The sequence below is a fragment of the Tachypleus tridentatus genome, chromosome 8 (assembly GCF_004210375.1).
Source record: "Tachypleus tridentatus isolate NWPU-2018 chromosome 8, ASM421037v1, whole genome shotgun sequence".
NCBI classification, from domain to species: Eukaryota; Metazoa; Arthropoda; class Merostomata; order Xiphosura; family Limulidae; genus Tachypleus; species Tachypleus tridentatus.
Window position 1 is genome coordinate 36,517,308 of NC_134832.1, and position 18,039 is coordinate 36,535,346.

Genomic DNA, 18,039 nt, shown 5'->3' on the forward strand with positions numbered 1-18,039 from the left:
TTCTATTGGTTATAAATAATATAGAATCATCAACAAGAATTATTAACAAATCTTGACAGAGAGGATGTGATGAGGGATTTGATTTTGTACTTAATAGGTCTAACAAAACTAAGTTGAAAGCTGTAGAAATTGTGATTTGTCTGGGAAATAATGATGTTACAGTGAGTAATTTAAGTTAAATTTTGTAGTTATTGGGAGGGGTAATGGATAAAATACAGAAGAAAAAATGCATAAATAATGTATTTCACTAAGGGAAATCCAGGATTTTTTAAAATATTGCTTTATAAAATTAAAAACTTATTTTATTGAGATAGAAATTATTTAACTACAATTTTATGCTGTACATAGTGGTATAACTTTAAAAAAGTTTAAAATTTTGAATGTGAATTCCTAAATCCTTGTGATCAGCTCAGTAAATGATGCCAGCGTGGAGAGGGTAAAGACTAATTTATCAATGTATACAAATAAATTTGGCATAAAATCTTACTTAATAAATCAAATTCTAATATTGTAGAAGGTTTAATTTTTTAAACCTCTCACAACTTGGAAATTGAAGTATGTCACACCCTTTTACAGAGTAACATTCAAACTTTAAACTACTTTATTATAAATGTATGTGAATAAACATAGTAAATAAATCAAATTCTAGTGTTACTAAATTTTAAGTTCTTAATTTAAAAAAATAAAAATAATTAAAACAATCCTCAATCTTTCCATAGAATGAGAAATGTGATATTTGCATTGTATATATTTACTATTCCTCTGAGAAGTATGGAATTTAATGTAAGTTACTGATCATAATACAGGTACTACTCAGCAAAGCATAGTTTTTATAGCCTTCAATCACATTTGTTTGAGCCAAAAAATAAAAAACCAGGCCCACATGCCCTACCCACTTGTTACATCCTTTCTTTTACAAATTGCCACGTTTGACACTTGTTTATAACGAATGGAAAGCTGGAGTTGTAATCTATCAAGTGACTTGTTTTCTCTGTACAAACGTTATTCTCATAAAAACACATCAACAAACTTAGATGAACTTTTAACAACTGTCGTTGCATAATTAGTCGGATAAATTGATAGTTATAGCACGTTATTTGTTTGTTATTCTTTGTTGTTATGAGTATTATTTAAACAAATTTTGTGGGATTGTTCCAATAGTTTTAAGATGTATGCTTAAAGTTCATTGATGGTATAAGTAACTAAAATGAGAAAATTAAAGCTTTATAGTTTAGATAAGGTGAAATTAAATTCTTCATGAGGCTCACCCTTGAGTAGCTTGTATGTTACATAATTTGGTAGCATAATGCGAGCTGTGTTGAAGTTTTAACTTGTGTGGTGGGAATTACTGTTCAAAAACAAATCAATAAAATTAAGCATTAATAGATCTATACTTTACAAGCTTTAAAATGTTTTGGATAAACAATTGTGGTTTCCTATTACAATTATTGCAGTCATTCCAGAAAGAATAGTTGTCTTTTTCATGATTACAAGGTGAGTTGAACTTACTAACTGGGTATCTTTTAATTTTTCTGCCACAGTTACATTTAAATGTTTTTCAGAAAAAAAAAAAGATTTTGGGAATTATGAAAATTATTTTTAGTCTTAACATGAAAATCACTTGGCTTTTGAGTCATCTCACACTGATGCTCTATAATTACACACTGAGTCTTTGTTAAAACAGTTAAATTCTGATTTTTTTTGTCTACAAAAGACTTGATGTTTACTTAAAACTTATCAAATTTCATAAAGATATGTTAATTGCTCTCATACAGTCATAGTATTTATACCATAATGGTTACCTGGTGGTTAGAAGTTTGTGTAAAATACACAAGCCTGGTTCAACAGAGTTAGAGAAATATTTAAATAAATTCTAAATATCTGTGTGTGTGTGTGTAACTTGATATTTGTTTATTCTGACTTGCCCATTTTCTGTGTTTTTATCACCACTCTGAGATCCTGCATTTGACATAAATTACTCACTATAGTGTAAGTATTAAGGCATTTTTAAGGAACTTGTTTTGTTAAAAAGCCAGTTAAATTTACCTTATTGAACATTGTTATGTGTTCTAAAGTGCATATTTCCAATGAATAGTTATTTTATATATTAGTAATATATTTTCAAAAAATCTAGGTTAAATTTTGTCAGAGGCCCAAAAACAAGTACTCAATTTCTTGTATATTTTTACTTCTTCGTGATGTCAGAAAAACATGTTGGTTCAAGAAGTCTTGATATAAAACAATAAAAATCCTATAACCTGAGTGCTTTCAGGAGTTAATAGGGTTTTTATCTTTTTTTTACTATTATTTCTTGTTATAGAAGTAACTAAAATGCAAAAACTAGAAACTTTTTGGGTTAGATAGTGAAAGAAATATTAATAATAAAAAACATTTACCATAATGTATTCTTATGAATACCTTGTTACCTCATTCATACCATAACTTGAGCTAAGTATTTACCATGTGATTTACAGCTGCTGTTTTGTGATCATTAGTTAAATACAGTTTGAGTATTTTAATTTTGTATAAGTAATTTTAGTGTTTTATTCTTTAAATACAGTTCTTATAACAGTAATGCTGTGGTTTTGAATATGATAAATCTCATTTAAGAGAAAAATTTGCCAAATGATTTATGAAGAAGTTCCATGATTATGAAGTATCTGTTCTATTTATCTTTATAGATATTTTACACTAACACCATTTTAAAAAAGACTTGAGAAACATAAACATTTTTAAAAATAATTATTGATCTTTGTAAAATCTTGAATATTCTATACAGTAGAAGAGAGTACAGACTGGAGAGTAGGGAGAACCAACTTGCTCACATACATCAGGAGATAGCTCCACTTTCTCCCCTTCCGGCTGGCTCAGAACCTCAAACTGCTGCTGCTGCTACTGTCACAGAGCTTACTAACATTTTTACTCCAGTTATCTTTCCCATTTATCCTAACCTCCCATCAGACACACAGAAGTTTTTGAAGTTTGCAGGTAGAGTTTATTTTAAATCAATAAATTAAAAGGCTTCTTAGTTTAGTCATAAGCTTTACAAGTTTGTATTTTTTTTACAAGCAGATAAATATAAACTCTAATAAATTTAGACAGTAGTTAAAAAAATATAAATCTTAAGGGGTTTCCCTTCATTATGAATATCTTATATATTTGTAAATCCTTTACTGTAGAGTTTTTATTGATATAACTGACACTTTTGCTACATTTGTTAGAACTATTTTTTCTAAACATATCATAAGGTTTAGTGACTTGCATTAAAAGTTAATTCTACTTTCTTAGTATGATGTAAGAATACATTTGGCATACAAATGTAATTAATAATCCAAAGTGTAATTGTATATAACTTTTAATTTCTTCTGTGACATTTTCTTTTTAGGTATGCTTTCTTGTCTGATTTAAGAAATATGAAATTTAACATGAATTACTTATTACCATGTTATTGCTCAAGCAAAACAATTTTTATAGCCTTCAATCTTATGGTTACAAAGCCATGAAATAGACAACCACAACCCTCTTGCCATGCCGACCTGTCTCATCTTGTCTTTCAGAAATTGTCAATTCTCTCTGACATTCAATACTACATTATTTATAACCAACAGAAAGTCAAGGTTTTCATCTGTCAAATGATGTATTATATTACATTGTTTTTCCTAAACAGAATTACCATTGTCACTCTTAATTCAAACTAGAATCAATGAGAAATACACTAACAAGCTTAAATGAAGTTTTTAATAGCTCTTGTCAGATAGTTAGAAAGCTATAAAAATTGATAGTTGTGGGACATTCTCTGCTTTTGTGTAAGTTATTCTGCATTTTTGGTGCATTATTTGATTATATAAAACAATGTTTGATGCAGTACTATCATTAGTTTTAAAAAGTCGGGTTTAGTGTTGTTAACAAAAAAAAAAAAAAAGACTCGGGTAAATACCACACCGAAGTTTCTTTTTGTGTGCATCTTTATTATTATAAAAGTTAACTAAAATGGCAAAATTAGAAACATTTTAGGTGAAAGTAGATAAAAGAAAAAATAATAAAATGTTTATGAAGTATGCATGAGTAGCTCATACATTGTGATTTGATATGGTAGCATGAGCTGCATGTTTGTCAAGTGATTTACAATTTAAATGGTATGACATATAGTCCAAAGTGCGATAAAACCATAAAATTTAAGTATAAAATAATATATTTTGTTATGAGTTTAAAGCTAATTAGGATGAATAAATCTAGTTTTCTGTTGAAATTTGAAGTCATTCTAGAAAGTAGAAAGGGGGTAAGTTAGTCATTTTGATAGACCTAGTAACTCGCAGAATTAAAAATCTAACCTTGTATAGAATTTGGGTAGAGAAGATAACAGTTTTACTGAAGAAACCTTAATATACTTAACAGGTTTTAGGGATTACACTAATGAAATCTGAAACTTTTTGAATGAAGTATTTTTAATCGTTATATGAAAATCATTTTGCACTCAACAGTCAACACACCTTTATGTATTTGAAGAAATATTTATTATAATTACTTCATTAGGAATCCTGATTTTGTTGTTTACGAGTGTCTCTTAATGTCATCTCCTGCTGGGACAGCAGTAAGTCTTTGGATTTTTTACAACACTTAAATCAGGAGTTCGATTCACTTCTGTGGACATAGCAAAGCTACATAGAGCTATCTGCTATAAGAAAATACAAACACTTAATGATTATTAAAAGCTTGCAAAATTTTGTGAATACACCAAGACAGTATACCTGGGATTAAGAACTTGTCTGACTTCACACAACCTGTAGTAAAAAAATTAATGGTTTCATACCCTTTTGTTTCTGTTTTTCCCATTTGTGATTAATTTATATCTTGATTTGTAACTTTTAATGTATAATGTGTTTTTTTTGTTTATTTATTTATGACTTGTACCTGTTAATTTATGGACAACTGTTGTGTGGTTTCTAACTGTGTTTATTTTGATTATAATTTGTAGAAACTCATCGTACAGTCTTGAATCAAATCCTACGGCAGTCCACAACTCCCCTTGCAGATGGACCTTTTGCAGTACTTGTAGATCACACACGAGTTTTAGACTTTGACGTAAAGCGACGATATTTTCGGCAGGAACTGGAGAGAATGGATGATGGAGCACGTCGAGAGGACTTGGCTGTACATGTTAGACGTGAACATGTTTTTGAAGATTCTTTCAGAGAGTTACATCGTAGAACACCAGAAGAGTGGAAGAATCGGTTTTATATTGTTTTTGAAGGTGGTTTTTTAAAAAAAAAATAACTCATCACAGTTTGAAAAATTTGAATATAACTGACTTAGAATTCTAAGAAAAGGAGTTCATTGCCAGTTTAGTTTTAAAGAAAGAATAGGGTTACAATTTTGAAATACAATAACAGAACAAAATTTGATAAAATGTGTTGGAACTGGTTTGTTGTATTTACTGAGGCTTGTGATGTTCAATGGTAGCATAGCCTAAGAGTTTGGTGTGCCATGCAATATGGTTGAAACTTGTAGGAAACAATATAATAGAGTAGAAACTTAACACATTGTATCCAGCCAAAGTGTATGTAATGTATTTGGGTCAAGGTTTATTTAATACTGGTGACTTGCAGGTTAAATCTGTAAATTGCAATTCTTTTTTCTTTTTTTTTCTATTCACTCTTCATTGTACTAACAACACAAGTTGAAATGTTACGTTCTTATTATAAAGGAATATCTGAATTGAGATCAGCTTGTATTATCTAAAGGTTACCAAGTAGTGACCTAAATGTAAGCTTATGCTTTATTAATCCAAACAGGAAGATATTTTGTTTTTATGCCTAAATGCAAATTGTGAAATTTCTGCAAATTCAGCCTAAATTCAGTTTGGTGTATAGTCTTAAATTACTGTTTAATGTTGGCTTTCTTTGTTACTCTGTATTAAGGTCTGCTAGTGAGCTTAATTTTAATGTTTATTTCTAGTTATGGTGTCTTACTGATGCCATGTTTTATTTCTTATAAGGCCCATATGGCTTTGTAAACTTAATTTCTAAATAGTTAACAAAATAAAGTGGGTTACCTGGACTAAAACAGGATTGAAAACTTAAATCAGACACTTCAATATTCAGGAAAAATAACTGCTTCAGGGACCACTTCATTTTTTTAGTGTTGTTCAATGTATTTTTGACAATCAAAGTTCATATTATTCTGTTATTTATGTAGATATCACAGTTGTAATATTCTCATCTTCTAGTAAAGAGTTAGTTGTTTTTAGTCAAATGGCAAAAGACGAGTTCACTACTACTACTACATCTTCATTTGTGAAGGTATAAGAAAGAACAGAACATGAACTTTTATTAAACATGTGGTGGACTAAAAAATGTCTGGTTTTGAGGTTGGAATAAGTGACTAGTCTGGTAACATCACAGTTGAAGTATTTTGTACATAATAGCAGCATTTTAAACTATGCTATACTTATGTGAGCTTTAAAACTAATGTATGACCAGTTTGGATTTTAAATCAGAGGCTTAAATACAATATTATTTATCAGTTGGTTCCAAGTGCCTCACCAGCTTTCAGTGTTTAAACTGTAATTTCTATGGAAGTAGTTGTTTCTCAAACACCTTAAGAATATACTTCACATACATCATACATGTATCTTCAAATAAGTATTTCTTTTGTAGGTGAGGAAGGTCAAGATGCTGGAGGTCTACTCCGAGAATGGTATACTATAATTTCTAGAGAGATTTTTTAATCCCATGTATGCACTGTTTACCACATCTCCTGGTGACAGGGTGACATACATGATCAACCCTTCATCACACTGTAACTCCAATCATCTCAGTTACTTTAAGTTTGTTGGCAGAGTGATAGCTAAAGCTGTTTATGACAATAAGCTGTTAGAGTGTTATTTCACCAGATCTTTCTACAAACATATCCTGGGGAAGCTTGTGAAGTAAGTACTTCATACATTTTATCTAAGTCTTAATTCTTCCAGGAAAAATTGCTTTATGGAAATCAGTGTCTGGTATTTTTAAATTGCGAGTAGTGTAATAAGTACAAAAAGTAGTAATGTATGAAATTTTATTTCTGTATGATCAATGCTTTAAAAAGAGTTTGGAACCATTGTTAATGATTGTGTGATCAGCAAGATAAAAGGTGCACACAACATATCTAAAACTACAAACCTTTACATATGTGAATCAGGTACACAGATATGGAAAGTGAAGACTACTCTTTCTACCAAGGCCTCGTCTTTCTCCTGGACCATGCTGTCAATGAACTAGGGTATGAACTAACATTTAGTGTTGAGGTAAAGCTTACATTTCTGTTATTTTCATTAGTTAATTCTAGTTTTGTGTGTGTGTGTGTGTGTGTGTAAGTATTGAATTCTTGACTAACTATCTAATGAAACTGTTTTTTTGTGGATCATTATGTGAAGCACATAAGGCTAAGGTACACAAATCTATTCTTGTGAGAAATCTCTCCTAGTACCATTTATACGGACAGGTCAAAGGGCACATTATGATATTTTTAACAACTTTATCGTTGTATGTCAATGAAATTGAATAATTTATAGTTCAAATTTCATTCATGTTTTAATTTTTTAATTCAAAAGAAACTTTAAAAGTTCTAAATATGTTTTATTGTGCCATAGGGCAGTGCTTCTCAAACAGTGTGTGATTAAGTAATTTTTTATTCAGTAATGTAAATTTATTACCTATTTAATAAATTTTAATTTTCAAACTTCATTTATTTTCTCTTTGATATGCAATATAACAGTAATTTCTGCTTGTCTAAATCAGCTGGGTTCCAATTACAAGGGCTGCCATATCTTATTTACATCTCATGAAAAGTTTGAGACATTAAAAGTGTGCTGCAAGCTGAAAGAGTTTGGGAAGCTCTGCCATATGATGTATTGCCTTATTGTTTAGTTTTTATATTATTATGCCTACAACATGTCTTAGTGGTTAATGATAAGAAACTAAATTTTGAAAATTTTCAAGCTAGCATATGAAATAAGAATTTCCCACATTTTTGACTTGCTGAGATATCAATATATTTTTTGAAGTTACTGCATTCTTTTGGGAATTTATTTTTCCACACTTACTCTAACCTTAATAAAAGTTTGTAAACTTATATTAAAAATTACAGGTATTTTGTGTGCAAAAAATCGGATGCTTTAGTGACATATTTTTACTAAAAATGTATTTGTGAAAATAGTCTGTTTCATTACTAGTCTGAGTGCAGAGTGATTTTATGATTAAAAACTATTCTTTGTTCCAAAAATCTCAAGTATTATTTGCATAAGCTCTAAAATCTCCTAAATACATTGGAAAAATTGTTTTCAATAAAACTTCATATTTTGTTATCTTCTATACTCTAATTATGTGAGGTCTGTCACTTGATCAATCTCTCATATCCATCATAAAAAATTAGGGAATTTTTTTTTGTGTGTATGTGTGCTAGAATGATTATATATTATCACACAAAAACATTTGTTTAGTCTAAGTAGCTTAAATCTCATAACATTTTTATTGTTTTTAATATATTGACTTTTCAGTCATGCCTAGCTAATATTACAAAACTTGCATTGATGAGATACATATGCATTAGTGTTGCATATTCAGTAATGTTGTGGCTTTGTCTTAGTGGACTAATATTTTGCAATATAGTCACATTTCAATTAGTATACATTTTATATACATATGTTTATATATTATTCCTATTTAGAAATTAAATTATTAAACTTATTTTTCTTAAAATATTATAGAACAATAAACCAAGAAGTAAAGCAAACAATTATCTCTTCTCACTGTACCTTTTATATACATAAAATTTGAACATTTAAAGAACCATAGATCTTTCTTGTTATAAGTGAATATCTGAGCTGAGATCAGCTTATCTACAGGTTACCAAGGTATGACCTAAATATTTAATTTAAATATTATCTGGTGGAGGATATCAAATTTTTTTAGGTCTTATACACACACTTGAACAACCAAAATTTAACTACCCTGAAACCATGGAATTCCACTATAACTTATTAACTTTAGTAATTAAGATTTATTTTAATTTTAAAAAATATGAAATTTCAAGCAGCCTAAAAACACTTACCTCATTGAAATATTGTATCAAAAGAACACTTTAGCATTTTCAAAGATTAAAATGGCTGAGAAAAACCACCCTGTGGATGTTCTAAGCTGTTTATTGGTTATTCACTTGTCAAATATTGAAATAAGTGAATATAAGTGACTGTTTCAAAAAATAGTTGAACAGGGCCACAGTTTCAGTACATAAGCCATATATCAGAAAAATAAAAATATATAAAATATATAAAGAGTTTAAAATATAGCATCCCCCCTCCTAGTTTGAGCTTCCTTTAGTAGCTTCTTATATTTTCAATCTCTCATTGTAAAATTTGCATGTTTAGCCAAGCTCCCTACTTTTCAACTTCTTTGTACCACTACAGAAACAAGTAAGCATCATATATTTCTTTGAGAATGTAAGTATTTGATTACAGACTTAAAACTGTTCCCAACAACTTACTGGATTAATTTTTTTTAGGTTCAGGAGTTTGGTGTGACAGAAATTCGAGATTTAAAACCCAATGGGCGCAACATTCCTGTAACAGAAGAAAACAAACATGAGTACGTACGACTAGTGTGTCAAGAAAAGATGACTGGAGCAATCCGCAGACAACTGAATGCTTTCTTAGAAGGTTTCTATGAAATCATTCCCAAAAGATTAATTTCTATCTTCAATGAGCAAGAACTAGAGCTGTTAATTTCTGGGCTCCCTAACATTGATATTGATGATCTCAAAAGTAACACAGAGTACCACAAGTATCAACACAACTCATTACAGGTAATTTTCTAAGTTAGCATGATACAAAACTAAATATTGTTACTAGACATTACAGTGTAAAGCAGTTTTAATTGGTATAAAGTATTAAATATACCAAGAATAAAACAGTAGGGCATAAGAGATTGAAGTAAAACTATTTGTTCCAGTCTAAGTTCACTATTGCCTCTCACTCTCTTTGTAATGATATTTTTACATCAAAGTTCTAAATAAAAATTAAAATTTGAAAGACTTAAAATATTTTAACTTCTTTTTCTTAATTTTTCTCTCCCTGAAATTTAGTGTTTTAAAAAATATGAATAAAGTTTGATGTTGCAAATGTTATTTCAGAGCATTTACAATATTAACTGTTTGTAGATGTACATTTGATTAAAACTTTTGCTTTCTGCTTACTCAAACAATGTTGTATATTTATAGAAAGAAAACTGGAAGTCAGTTCTCATCAGGTAGTAACATGTGATTAGTGTAAGGTTAATACTCCTTGTTTTTCAAACAGATTCAGTGGTTTTGGCGAGCTCTGCGATCTTTTGACCAAGCTGATCGAGCTAAGTTCCTTCAGTTTGTCACTGGCACTTCCAAAGTACCTTTGCAAGGGTTCTCAGCTCTAGAAGGCATGAATGGCACCCAGAAGTTTCAAATTCATCGAGATGACCGTTCAACAGATAGACTACCCTCTGCTCACACTTGGTAAGTTTGAAACTATATTAGGTATTTACAATTACCCATCATAAAACATTAAAGGAATTGTAAAATACAAAATTATAAATATCATAACCAATATTTAAATAAATAAAAAAATAATATAGTTGAAGTGTCAAAGCCAAGTTTTATGAAATTAAAAAAAAAAAAATTAACTGTTTTACCAATAATGCCAACATTCTATAATACTTCTTCCAATGTTGATCGTTCTAAGTTGATTTTTTTCTAATAGGTTTGATGTCTCTGTAAATAATAATAATAATTGCAAAGTATTTGGTGTTTGTTTTCTGTTTAGTTTTTTAGTTTTGCTTCATTTCAAGGTCCTGATATGATTACATGAAGATGTATTTTTTCACAGTTTCAATCAGCTTGACCTTCCTGCCTATGAAACATTTGATAAACTGCGATCAATGCTGTTGAAGGCTGTACAGGAATGCTCAGAAGGCTTTGGTTTTGCTTGACCACCTAAGCTGTTGGGAAGGTTGAATGTGAGAGGGTGTGTTAACAAGTATGTGCTGAACGTCTCCAAGTCCGTTCAACTTGTATAAGAATGTGATGTGGACAATTTAAAATCACAGAGAAAATGTAGTGACATTTATAAATACTGGCATGTGAGAACCAAATCAGTTCTTTATGTGAAATGAACTCTGTAAAAAAAAAAAAAAAAAATCCACTTATAAAAAGTTGGGTTCAAGTAATTCTTTGTTCTTCAATAATTGTTGCAAGATTCCAACTTGATGCTTTCTCAACCCTCCTGTATTAAATATGCTGGCAAACAATTGTCAGGTTATGTATCTTAGCTCCAGTTAGATTAATTTTCTTTTCTAGTTTTTGCAAGATTTTGTGGTTGTTGTTATTTGGGCTTGAACAGTAACATAAACGTATGTAAAGTGAGAGAGATCTGATTTTGTGGCTTTACTGCTGCTGTATCAGAAAGAAAAGATATTCAGAGTAGCTATTATTAAAGGCTTTAAAAGAACAGTTATATTCATTCCTCTTCTAAATGTAAAAAAAAACAACAGTAAAATAAAACACCATTGAGAAATAAAATATTTGACCCTTAGATCAAATTTTTGTTTCAAGATATTTGTTGAACAGTTTTCATTTCTATTCATTTTTATTGTTATTATAAACAAGATCCTGAAATACATTCAGCAAATTGTATTACACTAAAAAACTACAGCAGAAAAAAAGTTTTTAAAAATGTCAGACATTTTCAAACAAACTTGCTAATGTTGTATGTGACAACTAAAATATTTGATAGTGTCGCTAAGAAATTTTGTTTTTGTTTAAAAAAATTCTGATATATTAATTACCCAAAATAATGAAGTTTTTATAAAAAAATTCTTTTTTTATCGTGAATCTTGGGAAGAAACATGAGACCAACTTGCATGCGTTTGCCACCTGTCTCCAAGTGAAGACCTTCACCATCTCAAGGCAGACCAAAGTCAGAGTAAGACCAGACCTCTTGCAGTGACGTATTTATCCACAAAAATAAATATTGGAAAAATACTTTGAAAAATAAATAACAGTAATACTACAATTTTTTTTTTTATGTATTACTGGTTATTTCCAGTTTTTGTGGTATGAAAAATAAAATTACATTAGATAACTCTTTGCTAAAGTCTAGAAAAATTCATTAATATCATTGTTACTGTTGCTGATTGAAAGGACAGCTTGAAGTATATCCATTTAATAATTGGTTCACTAAAGTATTAAAATTGTTTCACACACAGTTCGTAAGTCTTTGCTGTCAAAGAACCATTTTTTTAATTACTATGTATTAGAAATTCACTAATTACACTCATTCTATAATATAGTAGTTTCCAACCTATATTTGTATTACAATTATGCATATTTCTTTAATATATACAAATTTCACAAAAGCATTATAACAATTACTTATGTCTTTGCTAGTTACCCCAGTCAAATTTCTACAATGCAACTATTGTAAAAAAGCATTTAAATTGTATTTATCAACTTAAAGCAATTTTTTCTTTACTAATACATTTTGTCATGACTTATGTTGTCAAGCGCTTTTGTTCATTGAATGTGACTTTGAAAGCTAAGATTCAACAAATATTGAATTATGCAACAACAATTAAAGAACATTAAGGTTGTAGATTCTCTGACTGTAGTGTAAGACACAGTTTTTTTTCATTTACTTTTTGCAGAAATGAAGAGTAGAAATAAATTATAATTGCTTTTAAGTGGAGGGTGGCATACTGGTTATAATTAATTACTTCACAAAATTGGCTGAAGCATGTTCATTTTAGAATGTCAACCAGTCACTAATAAAACATGAGAGGTGACAATTCTGGATAGGCATAGCAAACAACTTTGGCAAGAGATGGGACCCTACATTGTTACCATCAAAAACTTAGTATTGTGTGCATCAGTATAGTCCACTGCCTAGAAGCTTTAATCAGTTATAGATGTGCATGATGGTAAATTACTTCACTGTCATGAACACTAAAACTAATGTTATATGTTTACTTGTAATCCTTCAAAGCCATAATGCAGGAAATACTTTAACAACCAGCACTTCCTCAGTTTATTGGAATTTTTTTATTCATTACTTCAGTACAGAACTTACTCATTAGTCAATAGTTCAGTGCAGTCCATACTTGATAAGTTAGCAGAATAATGAGTTAACAACACAACTTGGAGCACTTCACCATATCATTTGAGCATTGCAGAATGTTTTATTGATATCTTCAGAAAAAATAGCACATACAAAAATTTGATGTTGCAGTTTATTTGTGTAACCAATACCAGTATAAGTCTAAACATATTGGCAGAATCAGGTGTGATTTCACTTTCTCTCCCTGTTTTCTTTAAGATGATATTAACTTATCACAATTTGCCTTTTGGTGCAAGTGATCAAATTGCAGGACCTTCAGTGTTAGGAGTCTTATCCCTTTTCCCATTATATTTGCAACTGTGTGCATGTGTAATAACTATTGTGACTTGGCAATAAGCTTATATTTAGTGAGGTAAAAGCTATGCTTGTCAGATATTCACTTGTGCTTTTAACTTGTGCATCATTGCTGTCCTACCTTCACTACTCCTATTATGCATGATACTTACAATATATTTAGATTGATATTTTACAGAAGAGATCAATTTGCAGCCATACTGTTCATAACACTTCAAAAGTATATAAACTCACATTTTTATTGACATTCTAGCTGCGCTAATATAATTTTCAGTCCTGATTTTTGCCATATAAAATCATGATTCTTTAATGATATCTATCCTGTTTTCAACCTCTTGAAGGCACCAGTAGCTCAGTCATTACACATTGCACTGTTGAAGACTTATTACTGATTGATTCAAACTATAAAGAGCAGAGCAGGGATCTACTTATGCTAGATGTTTCCCTCTGTCACTGGTTTAAAAACAAAGTATTTATTTTTAATGACTAAAAGAAAAGGAAAAACTAAGTGTTGTAATACATGGTTATCATACCCAGTAGTTCTGGACCCTTGTCCATCTAAGTACTATTAGAAGGTCTTACTGTGAATCATGTCACCAATGAAACAGCCTTCATCAGGGGGATCATTCAATAGCTCTTATACAAACTTCAGTCAAAATCTGGGCAACATGGTTGGGAATGCCTTCTCATGCACTTTCAGCAGATTGTCCACAAACACACATGTTCTTCTGTAGGTAAACTCATAAACAATTGTATTCTAATCTAAGAACTTTGACTTGATGATAACAGATGGATCAAGCATTTGAATAAAATAGTTCAGACAGTATTTTGTTGTTGTTCTTCTCATACCATTCTGTAATGGATCAGTCATAGCTTTATCAATTTCACTGACATTAGCAATTCTTTTTTTTATTGTAAAGTTGGAAGATATGTATATGGTGTTAGAAATTATCCTTCCATAATTGTTATAAACCTTACAGTAATTACATAGTCTTGTGGAATAAAAAAGGATGTTTAAAATAAAGTATACAGAATAAATCCTTTATCACATTATCAATATAGAAACCTAAGAACTTAATTCTTTGTCTACAGGTAAGCATGAAGTATGACAATAACAGAACTGTCAAAAAGATGTGTACGAGATTAAAATTACTTTTCTCTCTGCTCTCATTTGTTTTAACCAACCAAATCATACTGGAGTGCCTTGTAAGTTATACGTGTTAAAACTCAGCTTATTGCTGTAGCAGTATAAAAATACCATTGCAATCTACAAAATACAGCATGATTGTTTTCACACCAAAGTTCTATCATACCATTACACAATTCTTGATAATTGACATTCTCATTCTTCATACCAACTTGTTAACCCTCTATAATAACACCACCCCTAGAAATACAGAATATTGACACGCTTTATCATTACAGTAATAAATATAAGTTAAAACAAGTTCACAAATGCTTTATCTTGTTCACAAACCTATTAAGCACATTACCAAATGTTTGTGCAAAATATTCTTTAAACACATTGTTGATCTGAGAGATGGTGCCTGTGTCCTCAAAAAAACTTGTGTACACATCTGAATTCCTGTAGTTAGTCTTGATAACAATCATGCTGGAACAATAGAGTTGAAATCTTAGACAAAATAACTATAGTAAATTATACTCTTCAAAAAGCAGCGCAAAAGGCAAAATATGAGACACATTAACAAGTTTATTCCAGGTAGTTCTGTGTAACGTGTGAAACTTTGCACATTCACTGCTGAACATCCAAAGCCTGCAAAGGCAAAGTCCACGATCACTAGGTGAAGTTTAACGTCACTCAACGTCAATAACGAGTATTCCCCCCCCCCGTAAGCATCAATAACTGCTTGGCATCTCCTGCCCATGGAAGTGATGAGATGACGAATCACATCCTGTGGAATGGCTGTCCACTCAGCCTGCAAAGCTGCTGCAAGCTGAGGTTGTCGTCGTCGCAGACGTCGGTCCAACTCGTCCCAAAGATGTTTGATGGAGTTAAAATCTGGTGATCTGGAGGGTCAGGAAAGAACGTTGATGTTGTTGTGTCTCAAGAAGACTGGTGAGTCGGGCTGTGTGAGGACGGGTGTTGTCATGTTGAAAAACGTTGATGTTCACCATGATGGGTTGCACATGGGGCCTAAGAATTTCGTAGACAGTTGCGTACGGTCTGATCAGAAATCCTACGCAGCCCTGGTATGGTTGAGGCAGTAGACGTCGCAGTGGTGGTCCTATCCCGAAGGTGACATAACCGGATGTTGCGATCTTGTGAGGGCGTGGTCACACGAGGTCTGCCAGATCGTGGACGGTCATGAGTTGATCCATGTTGTTGGTGACGATTCCATAGCCTTGTGATGGTGCTTGGGTTGACATTCACAGCTCTGGCAACATCTGATCGAGATTCGCCTGCTTCCAAGCAACCGATGGCGTTGTTGCATTGTGCTTTAGTCAGTCTTGGCGTAACTGTATTGCATGTCGGTGGCTTAACACTGAGCTATGGAAACCGAGAACCCGTCACTTTTATAGGGGATTTTGCACATGTCGCACTTGCAGAACATGCAGATCTCTCAAACAAATTTATTGGACAAGCATGCGTTTTAGCGAAAAATCCGATGTTTTCCTCCGTTTCCAAAGTGCACAACTTTTATTGTCATTTTGGTCTGACAATCAGTGCCTTAACACGTGTAACATCACATACTCTGAGCTTGTAACGTTATTACATATATTTCTCTTTAAAATAACAAAAACATCCCTTTTGCATTTCTTTTTTTGAAGAGTATATATTGTTTCCTTTCTTAGCACTTTTCTTTTGGAAAGTGAGAGCTTTAAAAGTTTGAAATTTGAAACTTTGCTGCCTGTAGTTTAATTTTGATAAGATTATATTTTATAAATGTTCATCAATGTGCAGGTTCATTTGTTTGCTCCTGTTGGTTTGTATAGGTATTTTCAACCTAAATGATACTTATGTGCATAGGCTTTAAATGGTCAGAGACACCTGGATGTCAGATATATTTAGAATGACCAGATGTCCTGTTTTTACTGGGGGTGGGCAGTCACTTTTTGATAGTTTGTCTCAGTGCCCATAGTAGAGTTCCCAGGATGAAAAAAAACATCCCAGTTTTAAAGACATCAAACTGCCAGTTATATTGAATCATAGATGTTGTATGCCTACTTGACTTGCTCATTATTTTAACACATTCTCTCAAAAATTTTCATGTGTATGAGGTGAGAAACCCAGGTCTGTGTAAGTTTTTGTACCAGATCTGTAACAGTTGGTGAATGTGTGATGGACAGTTACATGTAAGGGACTGTTCTACAAAATACTTTTATGATTAACTTCTAAGAATGTCAAAATATTGTTTTACAAATACAGTAAAAGCTTTTAAAAGCCAGTGGGTTAAATAAAAAAGTTGGCAAAGCTATATTTTTGATCTTGCGTGAAAGCAGATCAGACATTACAGATTATTTTGCCAAGAAAACTCTCAATGATCATTTTAAAATTAGGGACAAGGGCTGGGCTGTCTTGATTTTTGAGATGAAAATCTGATCACCCTTGGTATACTGTCTATAATTTTTAATTACTGACCACATGGAAAGGCAGTCAACACTTAAGAGGAAGTTAAAAAAAAATATATATTTTTTGATATTGGAAGAAACATAACTGTACAATAACAAGGTTAATAATAATCAGTATTCTCTGAACATTAAAGATAGCACTATCACTGATCCTAATACAACTTATCTGTGTAGAATGTCTCTTAATAGTTCAGTGATGAGAAAATGTATATAACACTATGTAACAAAGTGTTATTTCCCAATTGCTTATGCCTAAAGTAAATGGAAAAGACCTATTTTTCTCTTCAAACTTTTCTTTTGTGACCTGCAAGCATATAACAAAAACATGAGAGGCTATATTTGGGAGTTGATATATGAAAGTGATTTACATTACAGTCGCAAATCTTGAAACAGTACTCACTTTTAAACATTTTTGTATAACTTAAGGCCTGAATAAAACGTGAATCTAGATTTACGTGTATTTATACTAATGTAAATGAAAGTGTGCAAATTTACCTATTTTTACATAGAAAATAGGTTAATTTCTAAATTTCATTATCCAGGTCACAAAAGCAAAGTTTGAAGGGAGTAATAGCCATTTTCTGCACTTTTACTCATAAGTTTTGTTCCTGGATAGTATGTGTTATTTCTTAATTGCTTGTGTTACATGGTGTAATGCCAGAATTAATTCAGTTTGCACTGCATTCATCATGAATTCAGATAGCTCATTTTGTAGTTTAAGCTGAAACAAACAATCCAAAAAGCAAGCTGTGGTCTGTTAGTAAATGCTGTTGTTTGAAATAAATTATTTTTCTTTATGAAACTGGTTCCTGAACAGAGTTCAAAAAGACAAATAATGTTATACTAGCTTGTTACTGTTACTTGTACATTGCACTTTTCATCAAGACAAAATACACATGAAAAGCTTAATAAAGTGGCCTATAGGAAACAACTGCTTTAAAAGCAGTGTTTGTTATATTTATAAACAAGTCAGC

General features: G+C 31.1%; 1 protein-coding gene across 1 annotated transcript in view; it reads left to right on the plus strand.

The window, feature by feature from the left end:
* HUWE1 (HECT, UBA and WWE domain containing E3 ubiquitin protein ligase 1) overlaps positions 1 to 12,154 on the plus strand; it is a 195,617-nt gene extending 183,463 nt beyond the window's left edge. The window contains 8 exon segments of the mRNA XM_076448258.1: positions 2,780 to 2,988; positions 4,976 to 5,251; positions 6,657 to 6,721; positions 6,723 to 6,928; positions 7,180 to 7,285; positions 9,541 to 9,840; positions 10,334 to 10,524; positions 10,895 to 12,154. Of these exon segments, the coding sequence (XP_076304373.1) occupies positions 2,780 to 2,988; positions 4,976 to 5,251; positions 6,657 to 6,721; positions 6,723 to 6,928; positions 7,180 to 7,285; positions 9,541 to 9,840; positions 10,334 to 10,524; positions 10,895 to 10,997 (1,456 nt within the window). The 3' untranslated portion in view covers positions 10,998 to 12,154.
* The last annotated feature ends 5,885 nt before the right edge of the window (positions 12,155 to 18,039 follow it).